General features: G+C 39.9%; 2 protein-coding genes across 2 annotated transcripts in view; both read right to left on the bottom strand.

Annotated features, from left to right (window-relative positions):
* rab3gap1 (RAB3 GTPase activating protein subunit 1) overlaps window positions 1-27,432 on the bottom strand; it is a 308,505-nt gene that overhangs the window by 99,469 nt on the left and 181,604 nt on the right. The gene's annotated exons all lie outside the window — the stretch shown is intronic.
* Window positions 624-26,323, bottom strand: ubxn4 (UBX domain protein 4). Its single transcript, XM_053328444.1, has 13 exons — window positions 26,121-26,323; window positions 25,289-25,391; window positions 24,681-24,709; window positions 24,288-24,406; window positions 22,630-22,852; window positions 19,270-19,402; window positions 12,897-12,951; window positions 12,280-12,444; window positions 10,300-10,427; window positions 8,631-8,733; window positions 5,369-5,500; window positions 3,927-4,141; window positions 624-1,570 (listed from the first exon to the last, which is right to left on the bottom strand). Exons 1-13 carry the CDS (start codon window positions 26,200-26,202, stop codon window positions 1,432-1,434), a joined length of 1,626 nt encoding a protein of 541 aa, XP_053184419.1. The 5' UTR covers window positions 26,203-26,323; the 3' UTR covers window positions 624-1,431.

Raw genomic sequence — 27,432 nt, forward strand, 5'->3', positions numbered from 1 at the left:
TTCTGTGAAAACTAATGTTCTTGCGATCTCTGATGGATTTTTTTCTGATTTTGCAGTTTAAGGATGACCTGTTCAGTTCAGTCTTGACCATATATTGTGGGTTCACAGGAACAGCTTCCAACTGCAAAGGCCACACCTGGAATCAACGCCAGACATTTTACCTGTTTTAATTGATGATGAAATAACAAAGGAATTGTCCACATCTGTCCATGCAGCAACTTTGATCAATTTCATTGTCAATATTGAATCAAACTGTCTCATCAAATCAAATCCTGCAGTTGTTTGAGGATTTTTTTTAATAAATGCAGAACTAGGCTATGAATCTACACTCATACACTCATGAAGTAAAAGTTCATCAGGCTGACCTTTGAGTCCTGTTCACCGATAGGCTATACACCACAGAGATCAGACTGACTAAGAGGAAACTGCAGGGAATCATACCAGTTTAAAGATGGCAGAGGCAGGCCGTAAACGGGGTGGGGGGTGGAGGTGTGCTAATTACTCTGGTGACATTTTAAAGCTTGAATACTGCTAATAACAGAAAAGCTCCTGACAAGACGAGAGCAGAGGAATTGTTGCTCAGACAAAAAAACAACAACCAACAAACAAACACATCACCCAGGTTTTTTTATCAAGTTGCTTTTATTTTCATTGTTGGATGAAGAGCACTATGGTAGTTGTCCAGTGTCATCTGGTAGAAACACATACTGTCGAGGTGTGTGCGTACCTTGGTAGTGCTCACACAGCTACAGATATACAGTCTTCTGCCAGTAGCTGCAAGCTGTCTGAAATATTTTTGCACAACTAAAACAAAAACTTCCTCATTCCACTGTATAAGAATATGGATGAGTCACTCACCATCAGCAGGTGACTTTTCAAAGTTAAACATTTCCAAAATGCAACGAACCCATAACATAATTTAAAATTGGTCTCAGATTACGAGATCTTCTGGTCTACTGTTGACTTGCTTTTTACAGAAAGCTTGGCACCAGCAGAAAAATCACAACCACCCATATTATTTTAAACCTGTTTAGACCTGATGTTTTAGAGAATGATCAAATGTGAGCAAAAAAAAAAATAACTGAGGATTTTTCCATGGCCACTGTGATGCTGGTGTAGCCTTTCATAGTCTGTCAAAATCTTCAACCTGCTGTAAACTGAGCTCTGTTCAGGGGACAGAATCACATCAACAGAAGAACACGCATTTTAAGCTGAGAGGGAGGTTCTGTTGATTATTTTTCAACTACCCATTGCGGCAAATTGCAGGGGTATATGCCTGTAACATAACAGGAAAGAGAAGAAAACCAAAAGGTTAGCCCTAAGAACAACAGAACCTTGAACTGTCCAGACAGAACAAATTCACACAGGGACCATGGGGTGGATGATTGAGGGGGTAAGGGGGGTTACAGACGGGCATCTGCTGTTACTGCACTACATCTGCTGGGTAGAGTTCCCGTTCCAGGTGTTGTTGTCATCCTCACTGTCCTCCTGAGTCCTGAGCCTACAGATTTTACCGTCTTTCTTGAAGTCCTTGGGCCGCTTCTCCAGAGTGTGCTTAGAGAGAGTTTCTCTAAGGTGGACACAGAGGAAAATGGCAGGTCACACAGTGAGTGACTGACCACATTTACAGTATATAATTACATACAATATATCAACTATGTTTCCACTGAAAACGCTTTTTAGTTGTTTTTTCTGTTGTAAATGCTAGTGAAACTGTGCTCTAATACCTCAAATAGCTGTTTAGCTGTTCTTATGCCTGCTCAAAGTGAAGAAAATCCTTCATATGACAACAAATTCCCCAAATGAGCCAAACACAATCTGACAAATAAACCTCCAAACTAACTGATAAATCACTGTCTTGTGCAGCATGTTAACTCCACGCTGGAGTTCCCTGTGAGAAGCTCCCTACCCTGGCCATAGACAGTGAAAATGATCAGGTCACTATGCCTCTCTCTCTCCCTTCTCTGTCCTCCCTCTTCTCCTTCTCTCGCTCTCTCTCTCTAAACCCCAACCGGTCGAGGAGGCCGGTTCTGCCTGAGGTTTCTTCCTGTTAAAAAGTGCTGCCGTTGCCAAGTGCTGCTCATTAAATTAAAGAGTAAAGTATCTGTAAAGTGCCTTGACATAACTTTTGTGATTTGGTGCTATATAAATAAATATTGATTGATTGATCTGTCTTGATCAGTCCCAAACCCAAATGCTCTATATGAATGTGTGTGTGAGCAGAGAGTAACGAGCTGTCTTTGATGTTTGACAAATATTAGCAAAATAACTAATGACAAAACACATTAAGAATTGCATTGATTGCATAGACAACAGACATCCTATTTTGATGGGCTCGACTGGCTGCAGTGTCCAATCACTTCAAATTTCTGTCTGTTAAAAGACTTCCATCATGGATGGTCTCTTCCTCCAGGGAACCTCCTCATTCCTCCTAACAGAAGAGACTTTCATGATGGCAGACCAGAATAGGGGTTTTGTATATGTGTGTTCAGGCCTTAAGCAAATATTTGAAAGACACAATAGTAAGACTAATGGCGCTCTTCCACCACACAGTTCCAGCACGACTCGACTCGACTCAGTTTTTTTTTGTGTTTCCATTAGTGATAGTAGCTGGTACCTGGTACTTTTTTAGTACCTGCTCTGCTGAGGTTCCAAGCGAGCCGAGCCGATACTAAATGTGACGTCAACAGACTGCTGGCCTCTGATTGGTCAGAAGAGTTGTCGCTGGAAGAGTCAAGAATCAAACCCGGCATTTTTAAATACCGGCAACAGTGTTACAGCCATACGGCTCAATTTTGTTGCTTTGTGTGTGACAGAAAGCCACATACAGCAGCAAGTACACCATCACCTCCATGTCCTCCATTGTTTATGTGTTTGTGTCGCGTATAAAACAAAGTCACGGTAGTTTCAGAGCCGTGCTATGACGACCCCGCCCACGTTGACTAGGTACTTCTCTGTAATGGAAAAGGTCCTTCCTGGAACCGTGTCAAGTCTAGCCGAACCGAGTAGTGCTGGAACTGTGTAGTGGAAAAGCGCCATAAGTGCCATGGAAGTGTGAAACATTATATCCAATAAATAAAACTTAAATAAAGTGATATTAGGAGACTATTATTATTAGGGAATTTTCCATATTTGGGGTCAAGCATGGACCTTGACATCACAGTAAAGGCTGCACTATCATCTTGGTAGAAAGACATACTGTCATTCTTCTTGACATGGTGAAGGCAGCGGTCTGTGGTGTTTTAGGGAATGCAGGAGTCACTAATAATAGTGACGCAGTATTGCTGTGGCACCAAGGGGCAGAGGATATGACTGTCTGACAGATAGGTAACTGTGTTTGCTTGTTTGTAGAATAAGGAACCAATAGGCTAATTCCATTACTGTAGATGTATGGAGTATGACCATTTATGGGCATAGAGTATTTGTGCTACTATCTGTGAAGACTATCCATGGAGAACAGTGTCCTGTCGTGGTGGCATTATGCATCAGACGGGTGTATTGATAATACTTTGATCCTCCTTGCCTGAGCTTCAATAAACACTTTCAGTGTAAGACATCCTGTACACTTTTCTCTACTGCTGAGGTTAACCATTGACAAACATATTCTCCATAATAATTATGTTATCAGCTCCAGTTATTACATTTGTAAAGGGTTTTATCAGCCTTTATTACATTATCAGCAGCTACATGCCTTATTCCCGAGTGTACAATGGGACATTGAGCACAGAAAAACACAACACAAAAAAAAGTAAAACTGTTGGACTTATATAGTTCGATAAGGGAGAGCTGAGTCCTGGCCAGTAAAGAGTTTGCATACTGCAGTATACAAGGTACTGTTAGATCTCAGTCACGTTTTCATTCGTTCTTTCTTCTCAGCTGTATAACCATGTATTTCTATCTAAAATAGAGCAGTGCCTGTGCCTCACCTCTTTGGTTTGTCAGAGGCTGATGCTGAGTTGTTGTAGGAGTTGGACTGGGAGGCAGGACTTCTGGATGATGCTTCGGGAGGGGGTGGTGTTGCAAACAGGAAGGAACTAAGGAATCTCCATACAGCCAGCAGAGGGTAGAGGAGTGTGCCCAGAACTGCCCAGATGCCACCCCCAGAGGACTGGACCACTGTGTTAGCAGGCCTGCCTGACTGCTGAGAGTGAGAGAGCATCCAGATAATGTTTGATACATGTTACTACCATTCCACAAGTGGCATGTGGAAGGAATGGTTGAACATTTTGGGATTTGTGCTGATTGTTTTTAAGAGCTAGCTATATATTTTATGCAAAGCTAGGCTCATCTTGTCCTGACTCCAGCTTCGTCCATAAAACAGACATGACATTCATCTATGCATGGGCCGGTCACCGGTTTCAAGGTTTACCACGGTATGAAAACGTCATGGTTTCAAAACCACTATAATTTTCCGTCATTCCGTTCCTACGGTATGAGCAGGGGTTTTTATGTGACGTTTTGTCAGAGAGAAAGTGGAAGTCCCTCAGGTTGTGTGCAGCTGCAGTGTAAAGTAGCCCTCCTCCGGCGCACCTCCAGTTGCTGTTACAAGCATTTATTTATATTTACCTTAGAAGTGTGTTGTTTTTTTTAAAGTATATTTTTTGGGGCTTTTTGCCTTTAATGTACAGGTTAGTAGAGAGAGACAGGAAACTGGAGGCAGAGAGGAGGGAATGACACGCAGGAAAGGACCGTTCGATGCGGAATTCGAACTGGGGTCACCTGCAGCGAGGACTGTAGCCTCTACACATGGGGTGGGTGCTCTACCCTCTGAGCTATGCTCAACCCCCTTAGAAGTGTTTTTACTTATTTCAATTATTTATGTTCTGATCTTGAGCCACAGGTTAAGTGATTGCATTTATTTGCATTTTGTGTTGATTTTTTTCACTAAAAATAATTAATTTATGTCGTGACTTGAGTTGCAGGTTTAGCCTCAGTTAAAAGGACTGCATTAAGGACTGCACTTATTTGTTTTATTATTAATTTTAAATACATATTTACTAATGTTCGATCATGTTCTATATATGTTTAAAAATAAAAGACCGTTCAGTGGAATTTTCTTTCTTTCTTTTTTTTTGGTGTTAAATACAGACATTTCAAACTATCACATTTTATAGCCGTAATCATAAAACCGTGAAACCGTGATATCTTTACCTAAGGTTATCATACCGTCAGAATCTCATACCGGCCCATGCCTACATTTATCTGAGCAGTTCTCATGAAGAATGCAATGTACTATTCCTTTAAAAAGGACTGTGTTTACAAAAATGTCTGTATTTTTGTAAACACAATATCTGTATTATCAGGGATGACTCAATTAGGTAGAATGTTGAGTCACTGACGCATGGAAGGTGGACTACAGTCTACTTACAGGCAGAAGCACGATAGAAGCACTTGGAGCCAGTTCCAGCTCCAGCAAAGTCTTGTTCAGGTCCTCGCTGGTGAACTCCCGCCGAGGGAACATGGTAGCCAGGGAGAAGTTACCATAGCGGTTTCCCACTTCCTGAGCACAAAACATTTTAAATCATTGGGGTTAGCAATGTAAGTTACAATATGTGAGTGAGTTAGTAGGGTGAATGCATTTTCAACATGCTTCAACAACTCCAGCTATAGGTGCTGTACCAAATACTACATTCAGCATGACAGCACAAAATACTGAGTACCTTGAATTTTATCTCTGAGTGTAGCTGAGATCTAATTTATATTAGTATATGTTAGTGTTAATATTGTTCAATTCTTGCAAGGTAAAGTGACTGTAGTTGACAGAACTCAGTAGCACAGAACTAACGTTGGGAGGCACTATTATTGTCATTGTACATATGGATGATGTCACAGAGCACGATTCTTCAAGTTGTAGAACTTAGCTACTTAGCTAAAAGATGATGACGAAGTGATGCACTTAAATAATTAAGGACACTTCCCTCCCTTCTGTAACAAGCAACTAATGAGGTGCAATTAATGTAAGCTGAGGTAATCTGAGCTTCTAGTGTCAAAATTATTAACTAACAATTATTAATTAATTGTTAATTAACAATATTCAGCAGGGATGTCATCAATATGTTTTATTAATATCAGACATGCCCAATATATTATGTAGGCGCATTGGTGGTACGTTGCTATTTTAAGGCAGAGGAAAGCAATTGCGCTTCTGACCAAAAAAAAACATGTCTGAAGTCAGTGGTGCATATGTAAGAGCATGTTATCACATTAGTTACTCATAATATTTATCAGATTTAATTAATTGTAAAAAAAAAACAAAAAAAACAAAAACATTAAATGTGAATGAGCCTTCCACTGTTTGGGTGGGGGGAGGGGAGGGTTCAGCACCTTGGACAGTGTCACTGCGGACAGACCTACCAACTGTATGAGGGGTTAACATGAGTAAAACTGCTTTTAACAATATTTAACTCATATTATTGAGATGACATGGATCAGGTTTAGATACTTTCAACAATTAAAACCCCACTGACTTAACCTGTTACTCTATGACTGAACAAAACAATTGTAAAGAGAACCAAAATTCTAATTAAAAGATAATGTCTGTCTACAATGTCTGTGTGGTGCAGCTGCATGGACAGTGACCTGACGGGAGGAGATGTGAAAATATGCAGCACAGAGTGAGTTGTTGGTGTTTTTGTGGAGAATGGCTCCCTAAAACATCTGTATTAATCTGTTAATGAATGTGGCTGATTCTTACAGTGACTGTTATCCACAGCTGTTATCGCATCACTGTAGGACTGATGTGTTGATAAGTCTGCAGCCTCTGAGATGCTGCACAGGGCACAGTGTCATTACACACAGCCACTTACTGTTTATTAAATCAGCTGATGACACCAGACTGCTGCAGTATAACTACACACACCTCTACACTCATCACACTGGTTGGTTATATCTCTATATTCTTTCTTTTTATGAATTAAATGTGAGGTTAGCAGCTCATCAGCCAACTTTCTTTTCAGCAAAAGTTACTCATGTTATATTCTTGAAACACATAGCTTGACAAATGCACCGTTATAATAACAATCCGTCTAAGTGACAGTGCTCCTGGCTTTTAAAAGGAATGGGAGATGACACTCTGATTGGTTTACCACGTGTTACACCCAAAACACACCTACAATTAGTAAGGGAACTTAAGACCCTTTTAGACCATGCGCCTGGCACATTCACAATTTTTCCACAGTTAAAAGAGCAAAAGTGGATTTGGATCCGCCCTAAAGGCACTTAGGGCCACGCATTTCACGCCATGCGCTATAGATTGTTAAAATGAGGCCCATCGTGTCTCAAAATGATGCTGAAAAACTAGTCCATGCATTTGTTACCTCTAGGCTAGATTATTGTAATTTATTATTATCAGGCTGTCCTAACAAGTCTCTAAAGACTCTCCAGCTGGTTCAGAATGCAGCTGCTCGTGTTCTGACAAAAACTAGAAAGAGAGATCATATTACTCCTATTTAGCTTCACTGCATTGGCTTCCTGTAAAATCTAGAATAGAATTTAAAATCCTTCTTCTCACTTTCAAAGCTCTTAATGATCAGGCTCCATCATATCTTAAAGAGCTTATAGTACCTTATGAACACTGCACTCCTCTCCTGTTGAACCATCTTCCAGATTGGGTCCGGGGGGCAGACACCCTCTCTACGTTTCCTTTTTGATAAAGCTTATAGTTAGGACCAGCCAGGCTTGTCCTGGACCAGCTCCTAGTTTATGCTGCTATAGGCTTAGACTGCCGTGGGACTCCCATGATGCACTGAGCTCCTCTCTCCTCCTCCCTCTTTCTCTCTATCCATCCATCTATATCCATTAACATTCATGTACTATTAACGCATTCACTAACTTAAACTTCTTCCCCGGAGTTCTCTGCGCTTTCTCGTCTCACAGGTAATCTGAGGTTTTAGATGTCTGGATGACAGATTCATATCCTGGACCCGCTATTCTACTGTCCGGGACCTACTAACGTCAATGTTGACTTTTTTTTCAATGTTTTCCTATCCTTTCTCTCTCTCTCTCCTCTTTACCCCCCCCCCCCCCCTCCTCCTCCTGCTCTCAACCCCAACAGGTTGAGGCAGATGGCCGCCCACTTTGAGTCTGGTTCTGCCTGAGGTTTCTTCCTGTTAAAAAGGGAATGTTGGGTCTCTTTAAATTAAATTAAAGAGTATGGTCTAGACCTGCTCTATGTGTAAAGTGTCTTGAGATTACTTTTGTTGTAATTTGGCACTACATAAAGAGAGAGAAAGAAAAATTCTGATAATTTAATCATTTTAAGACCACTTACTACAATTGGGAAGCCATTCTCCATGAAAAAAAGAAAAACAACTGCAGTAACATGGGTCTATTAAGCACAGCTGTGTCTGTATGTCTGTGTTCATGTACTAGCACCACCACTACAATTGCATTCCATTATTAAAGTGGTATAACTGGATAAACTTTACTTTTCAGAGGAAAAGCTTCAACAACTCTTATGGCAAAATATTTATTTTAGAATGAGTGTTAAAAGTAGCTATCAGACATACAAGTGTCTATAACCATTTCTGAAAGCAGAGCATTGAGTGCAGAAAATTGCCCAAATGCTACAACAATGCTCCCTACAACTACTGTCGAGAAGCAAGGACTGTATATTAATCTGTCAGACTGACCTGAACAGCAAACTGCTGAGCCTCCTGCAGTTTACTCTGTGAGGGAAACTGGTTGGTGAAGGATGAGCCATCTGGGAGGCGGAACTGTATCCTCGCTATGGTACTACACACACACACACACACACACACACACACACACACACAGAGTTAAAATTAGCATAATATGCAACAAGCTGCTGTTGTCACTAGAGTAAAAGGTGGAAGACTCGAATTAGAAGAGTCATTCATTTATTTGTTGTGGACCATGATATGATAAACCTTTGCCAGCCATTAATTAATTTTCTATTTTTGGAACTATGCAGCCTGATATCTCTCTTTGATATATCCTTAAGCAGATGTCGACAAACCTGCACTGTGACTCGATCTTCCTCTGCCCCACACCTTGTCATTAAATTAACAGACTACATCAATTAGTAGCTAGAGTATTACTGATGGGTTTTCACTCATCTCTGCAATGATTAGGGTGTCATAAATAATGGATTGTTCATGCCATTGACTTCTTTTAAAGCAGATAACAAAGACTGCAGCTACCACTGAATTATGATGATGATTTTATCAGTGATAAATATAGAATACAATTGTTTTTTTAAACTACTTATGTGGCTGTATAACATTGGATACGTTGTTTTGAGCATAGCATACCACACAAAATGACTCATTTTACCATCATAATCTGATCCATTTGGTCCTATAACATTTATGAAGTCCAGAGGAGTCTAACAGCTAAACAGCTAGCATGGGAACATCATGCCTGAAAAGAGATTTAATGAGAATTATATGGTGGTGACATGCTTAATAAGCACTGTGTGAACCCATTTGACAAAGGCTTGAAAACAACAGACATGAATTTAAATGTAAAAGTATTCCAAGTATTCCAAAATGATGGAAAGTAATCAAGATGTGTTACTTTAATATAGTGATATTTTATGATTTTAATTTCTATATCTAGTCCTGCTTTAACAGATGGCAGACAGGGCTGGGCCTCTAGCAGTTAACTATAACTTTGGAAAAAACAGAAAGAAAAAGTCCTAAGCCTCTGCTAAATGTAATACATTTTACTGTATATCTCCACTTAATCATATTTAGAGCTGCATGTTGATCAGAGACTGCTGAGGACTGAATGATCTGCGTAAAATGGTTAGCCAACACTCTCCTGGTCAAAGTTCCACTCCTACACAATGGTGCATTCCACCTGTTATTAACTGAAAAAGCATTTCTTCTGATTATAGTACAAGAAATCACAGTTTGTGATTGATTAGTTTAATTAATTAAGTTTTGATTAATTAAATCATAAGCTAGCATTTCTGTGACAGTTGACTGTGATTAATCCAAACATCTCTGATTTCATCACTGTCAGTGTAAATATATTCAGTTCCACACAGTATTACTGGTGGTGCACCAAAATGGAATGCAGTTTGATCAGTAGGCTATATAGTATATATTATATATTATATTTATATACAGCTGTGCTTTTTTATGTGATATGTTAAAATGCTGTTGAAAGTTATAAACAAATCTGATTTTGGATGCACTTGGTCATCTGTGCTTATTCAGAGGTGGTAAAACTAGATAATATGAATAATCTGTTCAAATGACTGTACATGTTCTTTTGCTGTGCTGGTTGATGGCGTATACAGTTTATACAGCTGTCCCCCCTGGGTCTCTGTACCTCCTCTCCCTCAATATTGTTTCCTTTCTGGCCGCCTCCTCTGACTGTCTCGCCTGCAGCAGGGCCTGCTTGGCAGCCTTCTCCTCCTCCTGGATTTTGGCATAGCGGGCTGCTCTGTCAGCTCGGTCCTGTAGGATAGAGGGGACAAAAAATATTTTTAAAATTTTTTGACGGGTTCGACGATGACTTTCTGACACGTTCTGTGTACATTGTACCAGCCAATTAGCAGCCGGAATTGTGGGTTGCCAGGATTGTCTGTTGTTCAGGTGCAGCTACTGTAGGCTGGCACTGGGTGAAATGGAGTTGTAAACAAGCAGAGCCGTGTTGGACTTCGAAGGTAAGACAGAATATCTGTTAGTCGCTGTAAATAAGTGGTTGTTTACCTTTGTATTCTTTGGCCGCTGGTTCACTGAGTTTTTAGCGCAATAATAGTGGTACTGTTGAACTCCCCAGGGTCTTAGCTTTCATATGAGATGCTATTTGTTTGTGTACCATGAAGTATCAAAATGGTAGCAATGGAAATGTGGAGAGTGGGTTGACTTTCTGACGCTATTCGGATTTTGATATTTGATCATTAATATGCTTGGTGTTTGAGTTGTGTTTGGTGTGTGTAAAAATGACGTGCTTGTAGAGGAGTTTCTCCTACTTAATTTGATGTGCAGTATGACTGTATTCTACACAATTAGGGCAGTGTTTTATGCTTTTTGCTGCAGAGAGTCTCAGGGTCTCCCAATTGGGGGACCGTGGAGTTTAACAGGTTTAATTGCTACCCCCACTGCTGTTACAACGTAATGTACCTCGTGGTTTCAAGTTAGTTACAGAGAGGGCATGTTCGCTTCCTGTTTTCAAAATAAAAGCACCAATTCTATTGTTATGGTTATCTTAATAATAAAAGGCAACGGGTGTTTTATTTTGTGAAAATGACCGGAAGTGCGTTACTCGCTACGGCTAACTTGAGTGACTCCGAATTCAGGAACAAAAACAAAACTTTAAGCAGGTGTTATTTGGACAAATTAGCGTCACATTGTGAATCTAAAGGGCTACGTTCTAGCCTAAAAAGGTTAGAAATGTGGATAAAGTGGTATATTTACAGAGTTACAGCTAAAATAAAATCCGCTTCAGCCTGCTGATTTCCTGCTGAAAGCCCCTGTTCTGAAGACTGCATGACAGGGCATGTGATAAGCTGAGCCCAACCACTAGGGGCGCTCCCGGTCAAGCAGTGTACTGCTGGTTTGAGAAAGAGAAGTGGAGATTTTCTACATAGAGTGGACAAGGTTGTGGCTTTGAATCAGTTGATCCGCTGGTTGTGATTAGATGTGCGTCCAGAGAAATGGGAGTCTGAGTTATGTTTTGATCACCAAATGCATTTAATTGTTGTGCTGCTACCTGTTAGATTCAGGTGTCGCTAATGATTGAAGGTGCTCATTATCGCCAGTAATGATGTGAACGGTCATTTATTTTATATTTGTGGCACTGACCATCTCTTTACTTTCTCACTTATCTATATGTGATATACACATATTTCTGGTGATTGTGTATGTGAGATTTCATGTGTTTTGAGGAAGTTATTGAGATGCTAAGGATAATTATTATTACTGTGTATATTGTGAGCTATATTTTGTTATTAATGGTTATTATTATTTCTGTTTATTCCAGAACCACACACACACCCACACTCACAACCATATCTGTAAGGATGATTTTCTGTTGAATTAAAGCGCCATAAACGGATCAACTGTTTCATCCTTGTCTTGGGGGAACCTTGTAGACTGCATTCTGACAGATGCACATTTCAGGATTGCGACACAGAGAAGCCAGTCAGCAATCAATGAGACTCTATATTACAGCCTCATCAACTAACAAAGAGTGCCATTCTGAAAACACGGATTACTTATTACATAGCAACTTGACATTTTCTTCCACATGTAAAGCATGCAAACTGTGATATGACCTTAAGGTAAGGGAGAAAGATGCAGTTACCAAGGCAATCTGCTGTTTGACCCGCTCCCTAGCAGCTTTCTCTTCTGCCTTCTCTCTATTCCTCTCCTCCAGGAGTCGCTTGGTCTTCTCCTCTTCCTGCTTCCTCTTTAAGTCCTGCATGTCCTTCCCCAACTTCCGCCGTTCCATTTCTTTCATGATCTCGTTCTGAATCAAAGGCAACACAGACTTAGTTCAGGGGCAATTCATCTATTTAGTCAAATTTGAAAATTATTGAGGGCAAAAACCTCATTTACAATGACGTTGAGCAAGAAAGAGCAATTAAAACAAACATACATATAATTAATAAATAAAGTAACAACACAATTGATTGTGTAAATTGTGTTCATATCAATTGATTTTTTAATTTGAATTAATTTAATTAAATCTGAATTATTTTTAATTAAATTATGTATTCTAGAAACATTGCTGCAAACACTACTGTAAATTCACAGGCAAGATCAAGCACTCATAGCCAATATGATCTGGAAGATCAGGGTGTGCCTGTATTCATAGCATCTACAGTACTCTGCGACAAAAATGTTAGAATTGCCACTGGTTTAAACTCCATAAAATAGATGCTCTAATGTTTAGGGCCTAAAACATGCTTGTCTCCTTACCTCTTCTTCTCCTCTCTTTCTTTGTTCTTGTCTCTCCTCCAGTTTTTTGGTTAATCTGTCAGGATAACATTAAATATCCCATTTAACTTAACAATTAATGTAACAATAGTAGGTTTTTAATACAACAGTACATGGTATTTCCTTCTTTGTGTTGGCTCATTTCTGTTTTGTTTGTCCTTATGAATTATTGTCTTGAGCAATTAAGAGTCTGGATATTTGGACTGCACTATGGGCTGCCTAGTTGGTTGATCTTCTGGTTAAATGTAGCCATTTTCAGATTTGTTCAATACATTTAATCTTAAATGAGTATGGGTTAGGGTTAGATAGAAATAACAACCATACCAAAATTAATTACACATCATAACAATCATGAATACCAAAAAATGTACAAAGAATAGAAACAATAGTATAAATATAAATAAAATAGTTATTTTAATTATGAGTTATAACATATTGCTAATATAAAAAAAGGAAATTGCACAAATCCTATATCACACAAATAGAACAACACACTTACAAATCAATATTACACATCCTCCAGCAGCGTCAACCAAGAGTCAAGTCCAAACCAGTTCACCTTGGTGGTGTGAACACTGATTTTATAGTATTCTTAACAATTTCACTCACAACCCAGAAAAAATACAGCAATGTATCTGTGAAACTACAGATTCACTGTATGAATTGTGGTTTATTTGGTAGCGTGACTGATTTTAATTTTTGCATCTGTAGGTTACCAAACAAATAAAGTGCGCTAAATTTGCCAGCTCCTCTCTCCATCTCCTACTTCTGACTGTGAGTAGTTCACATACTAGAACTAGGGAGCACACTCTGACAAGGTTAACTGATCCAAGCGGTGACATTACCTTATTGACGTGACGTGCAAATGAGTAACAGAATACTGGTAGGGGTTTTTTTTTTCTGCTGGGCCCGTGCTGCCCCAGGCAAGATGCTGGCTGCCCATATCGTTCATTTTTAAATCCACCACTGAATCTGTGTTATATCAGGGTTTTCCTAGGATTTTTTTTAAAGAAAGGAAGGAGAAGGTGTGGTGTGCAATGTACAGTTTGTGTGCTCAGCAAGGATAGCAACCTCCAGTTAGCTCTGATAAAGTCATCACTGTAAGGCACACTGAGCAGCTGCAGGGTTGTTGAGGTGGGACAGACAGGGCACTGGATTACTTTCTTCACCTCAGCGTTGGTTTAAGTTGTTTAATTCAGCAGTGCATGTACCTCCCTGAGCTACTACCTTATCGTGGTGGAGGGGTTTGTGCGTCCCTATGACCCCAGGAGCTCAGTTGTTGGGGGCTTTTATGCCCCTGGTAGGGTGTCCCATGGCAAACAGGTCCGGGGGGAGGGACCAGACAAAGGGTAGCTCAGAAGACTCTAATGATGATTAAGACATATGGTTTTTCGTGTCCCTTGCCCGGACGTGGGTTACCGGGGGCCCCCCCTGGAACCGGGCCTGGGGGTGGGGCTCGGTGGCACAGAGCGCGTGCGGGCACACACCAAAAAAAGATTGGTTTATCTATCGCTCATTTGCATGTCACTTCACTGTGTGGATCATTAACCTTGTTGTTCTAGTTTGTGAACTATCAGCTTCTACCTGCTGAGAAGATCTCAGTCAGCTGTAACAGACAGGGAGAGGAGCAGGGGGAGAGGAGCAGGGGGAGAGGAGCAGGGGAATCTCACGCAGTTTTGTATGGTAGCCTACTGATGCAAAAAGTAAAACTGGTCACAAACAAATAAAGCACAATTCATACTGAAGTGATTGTATTTTTTCAGAGTTATGTGTGAAACCATTAAGAAAAATATATAATCAGTCCGTTTCTTTATCTATAATTGATTTATTATTCTGACAGCTCAGGTCCATTTAAACAACAGTAAAATACCTCTTTGTTTGTTTTTTAAAGCTATGTGATGTACACATTCAGTTGTTTATAAATAATTATTTATAATAATGTATAAATTATTATGAATAATAAAATGTATAATAATTTATAATATTTTTTAATTATTATTGATAATAATATAATGTAATATTACTTTAACAGCTCAGGGACATTTAATATTGTCTGTGCACCTTTTTCTACTGTCAACTAGGGCTGGACAACTAATTGAATTTTAATCGCAAAATATCGATTTTGGCCTCCCACAATTATAAAAACGTAATAATCGACATAAAACGATTATTGTTCCGCCCGGCGCGGCGCACCTGTGACATAAATCCAACGCCCCCGTCTTTCCCAGCAAGTTCTGTGTCCCGCCCCTTATGTTAGACCCGCTGGAGGAACGGTGTGTCTCTGTGCAGATCTGGGAGATTTAAAATGACAGAAAGGCCTTTGGTTGACAAGAAGAAAGATAGGACTGGGACATCTTCAGTGACATCACACAGCTATCAGGACGCTGCGCTCTCACACGCGCTGCATTGAGAGTCACACACACACACAAGCGCCCGCAGTCACTCTCTAGTGCGCGCTCTTGAGCTCGTTCACTTCAGACGTCGGGAGATTGTGTCTCATTTGCGGGCGTCAGGGAGAGTTGGGATGTATGGATTACATAATATATTTATGTCTGTGCGGTGGGATCTATCACTTCTCAGCGTGAGAAATGACAGGTGTGGCCTGAGAGCGTGTGAACTGCTTGACACAGTGCACACTATCATGGTGTCACCATGGCAACACGACCAATTTGTTTAATAAGCTCGGTAGCCAGGGGATTTTTGTTTTGGTAGGTTTTGGCTATTTATTTTTATTTATTTTTTTACATATTGCTATTATTATTTCCATTTATCATTATATATATTTTTCTTGATTTTAATTTATTTCTGGTTGTGCTGTTCAAATATATTTCAAGTTGAGTTCTGATGGTTCAATAAATGCTTATGTTTACACATCTATGAATAATCGTGTTTTATAATCGCAATTTCAATATCGATCAAAATAATCGTGATTATGATTGTTGTCACAATTGTCCAGCCCTACTGTCAACTTGAAATAATTTTCTGTTTTTCAATGAAGGAGTGGATTTCTTTTTTCTTTTTTTTATCTGATTAATTGAAAAAATAATCGACTGATTAAAGTTAGTTGCAGCCCTAATCGTATCGTGAAGAAACTTGTGATTTACACCCCTAATAAACGCACCCACACTGACTCGCACGCTTTCAACTTCTGCATATGATCATTTCTAAATGTCATGCCTAAACGAGACGCTTTCTTTATGACCTGACCCATAACCAATCCCACAGATATAACTGCAACCTGCAATCCAATCTCTTCTTGGTATTAAATAGAGTTAAAGTTTACATTACATGTATGTCTTGTCTGAATTCCACATTTAATTCACATTTACATGACTTTGTTGTGTTGCACTTAGTCACATGATCACAATCAGTAAATTTCTCAACCAAATGGGAGTTTTTATTTAAGCTGTCTTGGAAACATATCTTATAGGATATCTCAAATAATATTAGTGTATTTAATATGCTTTCAATGAATTTATACATGTATTTATTTAGCATATTTCCCGCTGGAGATTTCCCGTTGATATTTTCATATGCTGAACAATTAGACATGATACCTGCCAAAAGCTGGCATATATACGGGCAAACATAAACCCAGTTATCAACCTAATCCAACAACAATAAAACTGTGGAGCTGATGTTGACAGATTTGTGTTGACAGTCTGTCAGATTGCAGGTGAGTAAACTGTGTAGTCATCAGCTGTATGAGCTGTCTCCATTAGGCTTTACGCCAATCTGATCGGCTATATCGGATCAGCCGATATTTTGCATTTTATGCAATTTGTGAGCTAGGCTGTAATGTCTTAATTCGCCGATCCGATCAATGGACAAAGAAGATGTGATCGGAATGGTGATCGGTTTATTTAAACTCACTGATCAGTGATCGGTTTATTTAAACTCACTGATCGGTGATCGGCCCCAAAAATCCTGATTGTGTAAAGCCTAGTCTCCATTACAGATGAAGCCATTTCAAAGTTCCCGTGTTTCCTTGATGGCTCCTTGACCGGTCCTTGGCTGGCCGATAATGGAAGCAGGGGGGAAATGCGATCCCCCCGCGATGACGTGGTCAATGAGGCCCCGACTGGGAACGCCCCTAAGCTGCCCGAGTGAAAACCAGCTGCAATGCCTCATTTATCCACGGGGAGGAGCAGTGTGTTTAGACCCACTGCTCATAGGAAAGACTAGGCTGTCCAACAATTAAAAAAAATTAACCGGATTCATCACGTTACAACCCTGTGAATAAACCTGATTAAAATACTAGGCTAAATATTATATACACTAATATTACATGTATTTACTTCTATTCTTCTGTATAAAGTCGCCTAATGAAGCACAATATTAATCCATTAGAAAGATGCAATTGAAGCTGCCGTACATCTGACAGGACACCGTCTGTCACAGGAAACACTCGCGGACACTTAATAATTCCTCTGACTGATCACTGATCACTGTCAAACCAAGAAATAGCCCATGAGACAAACCCAGTCTAGTGATTTAAAACAGGACTCGCTATTTAATACGTAGTGTTAATATTATATGGGTTCCCAATCCGACCATTTTTTTGTGTATTATTTTACCATTATTAAGGCAAAGTAACTCAATTTATGTCCATGGACATTATAATGAATAGGCTATAGGCTTAATATTAGTTTACATCCAGCGTGCTGCGTGGACTTCATTACATCTGCTGCACCGCTGCTACCACAATTATGAAATGCTACGTTTCTACAGTCAGTGACTGTGACCCTCATAAAAGTAAAATATTACAAATCTGCATTATATAAACTAACGACATTCATTAAAGCAAGTCATTTGGAGACTTGGAGAGGCTGCGAGCGTGAATGAAATCAGTGCGTCTTTTTTACACAAGTATCTGTAGCAGGCTACTGCATGACTCAGCCATGACTCAGAAGAATATGTCTGTACTTTTTAATCATAGTGCGTTGTGTTAATTGATCGGCTGTGTTGTGTGTTACCGGCGCAGCACGCGTTATGTGCGCCTTTTACGCAACGCATGTGCCGGAGGCAATTGTGCTTGAGTACACTTGGGTTTTGAGGTAATGTGAGTGCGGGCCAGCGGGGGACGGGGGGCATTCGCTTTGAAAGACAATGGGACAGCACTGTAACCATCCCCCTCAACCCATCACCTTCGTGCTGGACACTTCCCCCACTGAAAATCAAGATCAAGACACTGTCTGTGGCCCCACTATATCCAGCACATATGCTCCTGTATGTGTGGTTGAGTTTTCAGTTTTACATCTTTTCTAAGTGAGTGAAGGGTGTAGTAGTAGATGTGTGTAGTGCCCCCACTCTGTCCAGCACACATGTGCGGTTGAGTTTTCAGTTTTAAACCAATAGTTAATTAACTAGTTAGTTACTGTAATAATAATAACAAATCTGAATTTAAACTCAATTTGTCTGATTTATATTTATCTTTTTCATATAATTAATGCTCATTCAACTCTGTCTGGCCCATATCTGTCGCAGCATCTGAGCGCTCTTTCTCAGCCTTGAGCAGGCTGAAAACCTGGCTGCGCAGCACCATGAGGCAGGAGAGATTTGACTATTATGAAAGCTCACAGTGACCCCTCTCAGAAAATAGTTCTGAAGTCCATGAACACTATTCTGATCTCTGTGCGTGATTTGTGTGACAATGGAACCAAATGGCCCATTAAGCCCAAACAAAAGGTTGAGCAATGATAATGTTAATAAGGTGGCTGGGCTTACCTGGCTTAAAGCATGCACTGAATAGACCGGGGTTGGCTGGCACATATGTGCTGTATAATTGCACATAATCAAATACAGTCCTGTGGTCCGTTTTTGTCATTTCGTATTATTTATCTGAGCCTAAAATTAAAATATGAAAAGGCTTTTTTTTTCGTTTTTTGTGTTAGATTCAAAACAAATAACAAAATAATCAGCAGTCAGTAGGTTATTTAATTTTTTGATTTGATTCGATGAATCTGGATGACCTGACAGTAACAATTCCTAAAACATCAGAATGTGGGCTAGTTTGTGACAGAAGTGCCATCTTCTGGTCAAACCCTGTATTACAATGAATAGGCGGGTTTACAGGAAAAGATAGACACGCCCAGGAGAAGGAGGGGGTCTCTCCAGCTGCTGGAACTCAGCTGGAACTTGGCTGGAACTTGGCTGGGAGTCAGCTGCCATTCAGCTGGCATTCAGCTTGGAGGGGAACTTTGAAGTGGCTACTACTGTATATTGAAAAGTGTTCCTAAGGCTAAGAGATGAATTTGGTAACCTAAAATTTGTTTGATAAAACAACACAGACCACGTTTTCTGTTCAGAATACACAGAGGTTAACGTTCATATACAGGTGTATATGTGCACCTACCTTTCCACTTTAGCATCCAGGTTTTCTTCACTGTGAGAACATGAAGGAACAGGATCTGAAGATGTCATTTTACTGTCTGCAGGAGTCACTGTGGCTGAACCGCTTCTATCATCTGGTGTGCTCAAGAGGGATGCTACACAGGTAGAAAAAAACCCAAGAACATAAAGCACTCCGTTAATTAGGTCATTGACAGCTTTTCTTTTACACTGGCTCCCAGTCAGCTATAGAATAGATTTTAAAGTTCTGCTACTGGTTTACAAATCACTGAATGGTTTAGGTCCAGAATACATGAATGACATGTTAGTAGAATATAAACCCAGTAGAGCTCAGGGATCTACTGACTCAGGTCAGATAGTTGAGCCCAGAGCTCTGAGATCTACTGACTCAGGTCAGATAGTTGAGCCCAGAACTCTGAGATCTAATGACTCAGGTCAGATAGTTGAGCCCAGAGCTCTGAGATCTACTGACTCAGGTCAGATAGTTGAGCCCAGAGCTCTGAGATCTACTGACTCAGGTCAGATAGTTGAGCCCAGAGCTCTGAGATCTACTGACTCAGGTCAGATAGTTGAGCCCAGAATTCAAACTAAACATGGTGAAGCAGCTTTTAGCTGTTATGCTGCACACAACTGGAACAAACTACCAGCAGAACTGAAATCAGCCCCAACTGTGAACACTTTTAAATCCAGGTTAAAAACATTTCTCTTTTCCTGTGCTTATGATTGAGCTCTTTTAAAGCACTTTACATTTTAATCTTTAATTTGCTTAAATTTGTCCTTTTAATGATTTTAAAGCTAATCATTATTTTATGCTGCAATCTTATATTTAATGCTCTATTCTAGTATTTTATTTCTCTCTCTTTCTATTTTTCTGTACTTTGTTTTTTTATTATTAGTGTGTGTGTGGGGGGGGGGGGGTGATTATGTATGTTTAAATGTTTCCGTGTGTTTACTATTATTGGGTTTTATTTTTATTTCGAAAACTGCATGTTTTAATGTTTTTTTTAAATTTCCAATTCTTACTGTTAAATGTCTGTTTTATGTAAAGCACATTGAGTTGCCATTGTGTATGAAATGTGCTATATAAATAAAACTGCCTTGCCTTGCCTTTTCTACACAAAGCAGATAGATTCCTACATCCATACTTTATTTCTGTGTGCAATGGTAAAGTAAATTACTATAATTGCAGATTGAAACTGTGTAAGATAGCAACAAACTGGATGCCTGTACATAAACATAAACAGAAGAACGAATGAGTCCCACCCTCTGGAGGTTGTGTCATTTATTGATCTGAACATACATACATACATACATACAGTGACGGCCTCATGGCCTCTGATTGGTTGTTTGGGAGGTGGCTCATCATGAGAGATGGGCAGCACCTGGATTGGTGTGAATGCTCCTTTATAAATAGAGCTCTGAGCATTCAGTCTGTCTCTCCTGTTTTGAATTGCTGGGTTTGTTTTAACTTCGGTAATTTATATTTTTGTTTTATCTTACACATACACACACCCACCCATACATTACAAACATTATTGATGAACTGACATACATAGTTATTTTTGTTTAATTCAATAAATTTATGTTTTCTAGTTTGAAGTCATGTGTGGTCTCCATCTTTTGTCCTACCTCCGAGCCAGGTTGTGACAAAATGGGGGCTCGTCACGTTGGATTTTGGTAGTACTTTGTGTTGATTTTGGATGGAGTATTGCACATGGCTGTAGTGTTGTTTTGGTTTGGGGGAGCTTTATTCTAATCTGTTTTTTTTGTTGTTTTTTTTTCCCCCTTCCTTTTTGGGCTTTTCATTTTGGTTAGGCATAGCAGCAGGCTCTACTAGAGGGTCTATTGCATGGTGTCCTTGTAGTGTGGCGGGGAAGGTGGTTAGAGCGGTTGGCTCAGGATCACGTCCAGGGTTTGTTGGGGGGTCGCTGTTTCATGCAGTTGCTCTCCAAGGCCACTGGGTTACAGTGAATAAATACCTGCCACCGGTACCTGTCCGAAGACTAGGGATGAGTTTTAGTTAGTTAGATGAGTTTACTAGTCAGTTTAGTATGGGGAGGCACCGGTTTTTGTTTGCCAGTTGTTGTATCGCATGTTCTGTTTGTACCTCATTTTGATAAGATTTCTAGATTTGGCTGGTTATGGCTAACATTGTGGAGGAGTTTCTTCAGCATCCCTCTGAGGAACTGCTGGAGCAGTGCACCAAGGAGCAGCTGATTAAGGTTGCTCAGCATTTCTCTGTTGCAGTGGAACCCAAACGCACAAAGGACAACCTGAAGAGTATTATCAAGGCTAACTTGCAGGAAGGTGGTGTGCTGATGGAGGAAGGGGCTGAGACTGGTATAAGTGTGTCTAAACATAGCTTAACATTTGAACAACTGAAAGAATTGCTACTTTTGAAATTGGATCATGAAAAAGAACCGGAGAAAATTAAATACAAAAAAGGAACAGATGAAATTGGATTTGGAACTACAAAAATTGGCATTAATTAGGGAAGGAAAAATGTCTGCATCTGCTTTAAATGGGCAAACCACTGGTTCACATTTTGATGTTGCCAGTAATCAGAGATTGATGCGATGGGCCTTATTTTTGCAGCCTTATCATTTGGAGATGCGTTATATTAAAGGCAAAGAAAATGTGGTTGCAGATGCACTGTCACGTGCCCCTTTGATTTAGGATCTGCATGCAAAAGAAAAGAAAAGGAAACTGTCTTTTTGTATGTCTTATTCCCCAATTTGTATGTACTCTTAAAAGTGCTTCCTTCAGGTTTAAGGTTGCGGGGTCATGCGAATTGGGGGTGGGAGACATATTGGGAGCTGATGGGACAGTTTTTTGTTGGTAGATAACGGATTAGATAGGTGTTTGGAAACTGAAGTTTAATATTTAGATTTTTATATATATATATATATATATATATATATATATATATATATATATATATATATATATATATATATATATATATATATATATATATATATATATATATATATATATATATATATATATATATATATATATATATATATATATATATACACACACACATTTCCTGTCCCCTCATACTCAGCCAGTATATTTACAGCCACCTGGAGCTTGTTATGCTCACATCTAACAAACTCAAAATGAGTGTTAACTGTATGTGTTGAGTCTATTGACCCTGAAAATCCCACATCAGTGCATATTAGCAATTAGCCTCAAAACATACAGAAAATGGGCCACCATGGATTAATTTAATACAGTGTACTTTACTCCTGCACTAATTAAGCTAAATTTAATTTGTATTAGGCCTTTATCGCTCAAGGAACATGAGGGTCTAAGCTGAACCTACCTAGTGCGTGACTGTGTGATCCAGGTCACTCACCATTTGCCGTTGTTGGTACTGATGCGGGCCCCATGGCTGCTGCTGAAGGACTTTTGGGTTCCCTTGGTGACAAGACTGGCACTGCTGCCGGAGCTGAGCCTGGAGCGGAGCCTGGAGCTGAGCCTGGAGCAGTTTCTATGGCTGTGCTGTAACATGGACTGATCTGCACAAGAGAATCTGCCTCTGGTGAGACTGACCCACCTCCAATGGACTGGGCATGCATCTATTAGAGAACAAGGAGAAAGGTCATCACCCTAGAGTAGAGCATGTAGCTTCAGTGTCAGTAGATCCGCTGCTAGAGTAATTATTTTCAGATTTCAGCCCTATCTTGTGCGCGGCGTACAGCGGATGGTGGACACGACACATGTGTCTTTGTTAGTTTCAGGTCGAGGCAGTTATTTTTTCTCCCTGCGCCTACGTTATTTAAATAGCAAATGCACTTGCACCAGTCTGTGCGCCCCTGGGCGTGTTGGTCTCAGAATGAGGTGTGGTCAGACACATTGCTATTTTGAGGCAGAGGAAAGCGATTATTTTAAGGGCGTATTATTAAGATTTTAATAAGTGGGTGCATAATGCGCATACACAATACAAAAAATAGAAATAGAAGTATTACATCAGCATGTTAAAAAGATACATGTCATATTGGTTAGTCATAATATTTATCAGATTTAATTCATTGCGAAAATAACAGATTAGATGAGAATGAGCCTTCCACTAGTGTGTAGGTTTGTTTGGGGTGGGGGGGGGGGGGCAGCACCTTGGAGAGTGTCGTTGTGGACATTCCTACCAACTGTATGAGGGGTTAACATGATTAAAACTGATTTTGAACAATATTTAACACATATTATTGAGATGACACTGATCAGGTTTAGATACTTTCAACAATTAAAACCCTGCTGGGTTTACCTGTTACTCCAACCAAAAAACTAAAATTAAAAGATAAATAAACAAAAACAAAGCACCACAATATCTGTGTGGTGCAGCATGCACGGTCAAGTGACGAGCGGAGAGGCGAGAAATATGCAGCACAGCACGAGATTCAAACCGGGGTCGCCTGTAGTGAGGACTGTAGCCTCAACACACGGGTGCTCTACCCACTGAGCTAAACACCACCACCTGAATGTGGCTGATTCTTACAGTGTCTGCTATCCACAGTTACACATTGCTACAGTATAACCACACACACCTCTACACTCATCAGACTGGTCAGTTATAACTCCATATTCTTCCTTTTTATGAATGACATGTCAGGTTAGCAGCTCATCAGCCAACTTTTTTTGTTACACAGCACACTGGCATTTCAGATTCAGAGGCTTAAGGTGGAGCTGCAGGGTTGAGTAGAGGTATGCGGGGGTGTTTACGTGCACTGTAGAATGTGCTGTAACTGCTGTGAAAGAATCAGAAAACAATGTTTTATTGATCTGATTCACTGGCTTTCTCAGGGTAAGTGCTCCCTCTCCTCATTTACTCTTTAGCTCGCCAGACCACAGTTGTTAACACAACAGCGTCAGCTGGGGCCTTTGTGACAACATACATGTGATTCTTAATTTTGGGGTACTGTGGATAGAAGGATATTGTAAAAGAATGAAAGCTTTGAAGAACCAGAAATGATCTCCCAGGAAGTAAATCTTAATGCAATCCAATCTTTGTGTCCTTACCTGCTTTACTCTGTTGATTCTGTTCATCAGTTCTTCGGCAGACACACTGCCAGCAATGACCTCCAAAGGAATACCACTTTCTCCAATAAAGAAGCTGGAGGGTATGCACACAACTGGATCTTCACACAAGGGGTGGTGTTAAGGAACAGGCTCTTACCAACTGACATTTTTACACAAGCAGCTTACATATATAGGACCTCTTCTGTGGCTGTATCATGTACATGCATTACTTTCATTTATACATCAATCTGAGGGAAGCTAAATATCTGGGCTGGCAGGTAGTTCAACTACCTCTTTTTTGGGTTTTTTTGGAAATGACTTCTTAACTAACTTTCTGTAGTAGCCTCACACTAATTTAACCAAGATGGTCAATACTTAGAACAAAAAAGATACAGATCTGGGAGAACTGCACACAAGTCTCACTGTGGAAAAAATGTTACATCATTACAAGGTGAAAATCCCTACACATGAACACATCTATTATTTAAATTACATCACACACCTGTCAAAATAAGTTGCTTCGTTTTCATTAAATTAACTAACACTCAGAATGGAATGGCCAATTTAAGAAAGAATCAAGAACAAATCAGGACGTCCCTTTTCAGTCAGTTACTACATTTTTAAAAGATTGATGGCACACTCTTTCAAATGAATTGGCCAAATTAAAGGTTCATGCAAAAACAAACTAGTTCCAGTACAGTCAGCCTGATGTGTTACTTAAGTTATATTAGTTCCCTACAAGGCAAATAGAGAGGAAGTTTAATCAAACGTAGCATACATTTCATTGTACTTGTAGTTTTGTAGCAGTAGTTTGGATTTATCTCACAGGTCATTAGGACTGATTACACCCATATTCTTACTTCCAACAAGAAAATAATCTGACATCTTTCATTCAACAATTAGAAAACAAAATGCAAAAACAACACATGCGTCACTGTATAGTCTCAGGCAATGTAAAAATCAGTCCAATTAATTGTTTCTTTAACTGAATGCATCAGTACCTCTTGGCATCCACTTTGATGGCCACACAACAGTTCTGTGCTGCTTCTGAGACTCTGTCATCCTCCCAGCTGGCCATCAGCTGTGTCGACTGTTCATCTTCCCCTGAGAGCAGAGAATGTGACAGTGATGAGTCATTTAGTTTATTTACAGGTGAATGTGGTAACATTAGACTGACCATCCTGTCACAAGTTGGATAATTTCTAGAAGGCTGCAGTGGTTAAACTCATTAACGCGGCTAACGCTAATACTGGTGCCTATTATGCAACAATGACCAAACACAGACTGGTTACGTTTTGACATACCCGGCTAAATGTGGGTTGATTAGCTGTCAGGCGTGAACCAACAGTAAATTCGACATGTCGGGAGTAGATTCCAGTGGCTGGTTCTCAAGTCATAATCTGACCATGTCAAAGAAATACCATAAATTATTCGTGTGAAATGTTTAAACTGGCCTACAATCGCCTCTGCTCTTTCCAGTTAACGTTACGTTAATCTGATTATTAGTATTAATACCAGGCGCTGTTGCAAAGTTATTTAACATAACGCTACACACGGGCCAGTAACCAACACTAGTGGTCAGCGCATACTTCAACATCATATTTGGGTTGTTACGTTTCTGTCTACAAGCTTTCGATGGTTAATTTCCCTCAACTATGCGTTACGGACACGTCTTACTTATTTGACAGCTGGCTGGCTATGCTAGGTCTCTGGCTAATGGCTAGATATGACAACTACCACGGCTAGCTGGCTAGCACACTAATGCTACCTATTCTTTATCACTTGTTATCTATGCAGGCTAATATTAGATAACTGACAAATAGATACGCATACCTGTAATGACAACGACAAAGACTAGACTTCGTTGTTTTGCCGAGTTAATGGCTTCAGGAATGGAACCCTCAAACCAAAACATCTTTGCTGTGTGTTTTGTCTCTGGTGTGATGACGCTGTTTACCAGCTAACGCTAAGCTACATCAAATCATAGAGCCAAGTCAGCCTGTCTGCTTGTACTTCCGAGCTTAAACTGAAACGCTGCTCCGCTTGTAGGAGGGACACACTTCAGGGAAGCGTTCTTCATTCCCACCCGTATTCTGTGAAGACCTACACCAACTCTACCTCTGATTGGCTCTGACCTTGACATTTGCATTTTACCCTAATCTTAACTAGGTTTATATCATCCCTCATACTTCCACCTAACCAACCAAGTCAATGAGATCTAGCCAATCACATAGAAAGAGAGTAGGACGGGTCTTCGCTGAATACGGGTGGGAAAATAGGCAAAGAGAAAAACAAGTGTCACGTGATTTCCGTTTATTTGGCCTATTTGTACACCTGTTTGCTTAATTGTTCATGAATATAAATGCAGCCGAAAATATGAAGGAACATTCTATCAATAAGCTACTTAAAACATGGACAATTTGAACACATGACTTGGTTAACAATTGACCTTGTCCTTAGCGCTTTAAATTCATTACCAAATTGAAAAAAATCCAGCTTGGAATATGACTATTTTACATGATACATAATACGGTTTTATCTATGACGTTGTGCCCACCGGTAAAAATGGAAAGGGTCCAAATTCCAATACAAGTGTAGCCTACTATTCAGACTCCTCAGACTCTCAGACACGCGATTTCACTTGTTTATTCATCCAGTCTGTATAAAGCACGCATCTAAGCGCCCTTATAAGCAGAGGCTGTCTGACAGAATCCAAATTCCACGTAGTTACTCAAGGACTTTCTAAAGTTAAGGCTTTTATTAACATCAATCGTGAATGCACAACCGTTTCTGCCCAAACGTTCTCATATGACTCAACATGAATTCACCCTCAGCTCGGAATAAAACGTCCAAAATTTCAAAAATCATGTTTCAGGGAAGTTCATGTCCTATCAAGAGGGGCCACGCTCTCCTTGGCTCCCCTGTACTGTAGTTAGTGCTCTGTAGACTGTACAGACTAGACAGCTGTCACTTTCTTGGAGCAGCTTCTGCACTGAAATGCTTAGTGTAGCCTACATAACATGCTATTATATAGAATGACTGACTCTTTCCCTACTCTGACTAAAGCTGTTTTTTTTAGGTGAATGTGAATATCTCTACTTTTAATAGAGATATGTAATAGAGTAATAGAGATTTTAATAGAGGC

Source organism: Scomber japonicus, chromosome 11 (assembly GCF_027409825.1).
Source record: "Scomber japonicus isolate fScoJap1 chromosome 11, fScoJap1.pri, whole genome shotgun sequence".
In the NCBI taxonomy this organism is placed as follows: Eukaryota; Metazoa; Chordata; class Actinopteri; order Scombriformes; family Scombridae; genus Scomber; species Scomber japonicus.

Excerpts from the sequence above, each read along its gene's own strand:
- ubxn4 (XM_053328444.1), bottom strand. The coding sequence starts at position 26,202 with ATGTTTTGGTTTGAGGGTTCCATTCCTGAAGCCATTAACTCGGCAAAA. Across the intron at positions 22,853-24,287 it reads GAATCAACAGAGTAAAGCAG|ATGCATGCCCAGTCCATTGG; the intron begins GTAAGGACACAA and ends GTTCTCTAATAG. Across the intron at positions 5,501-8,630 it reads CTCAGCAGTTTGCTGTTCAG|GAAGTGGGAAACCGCTATGG; the intron begins GTCAGTCTGACA and ends TTTTGTGCTCAG.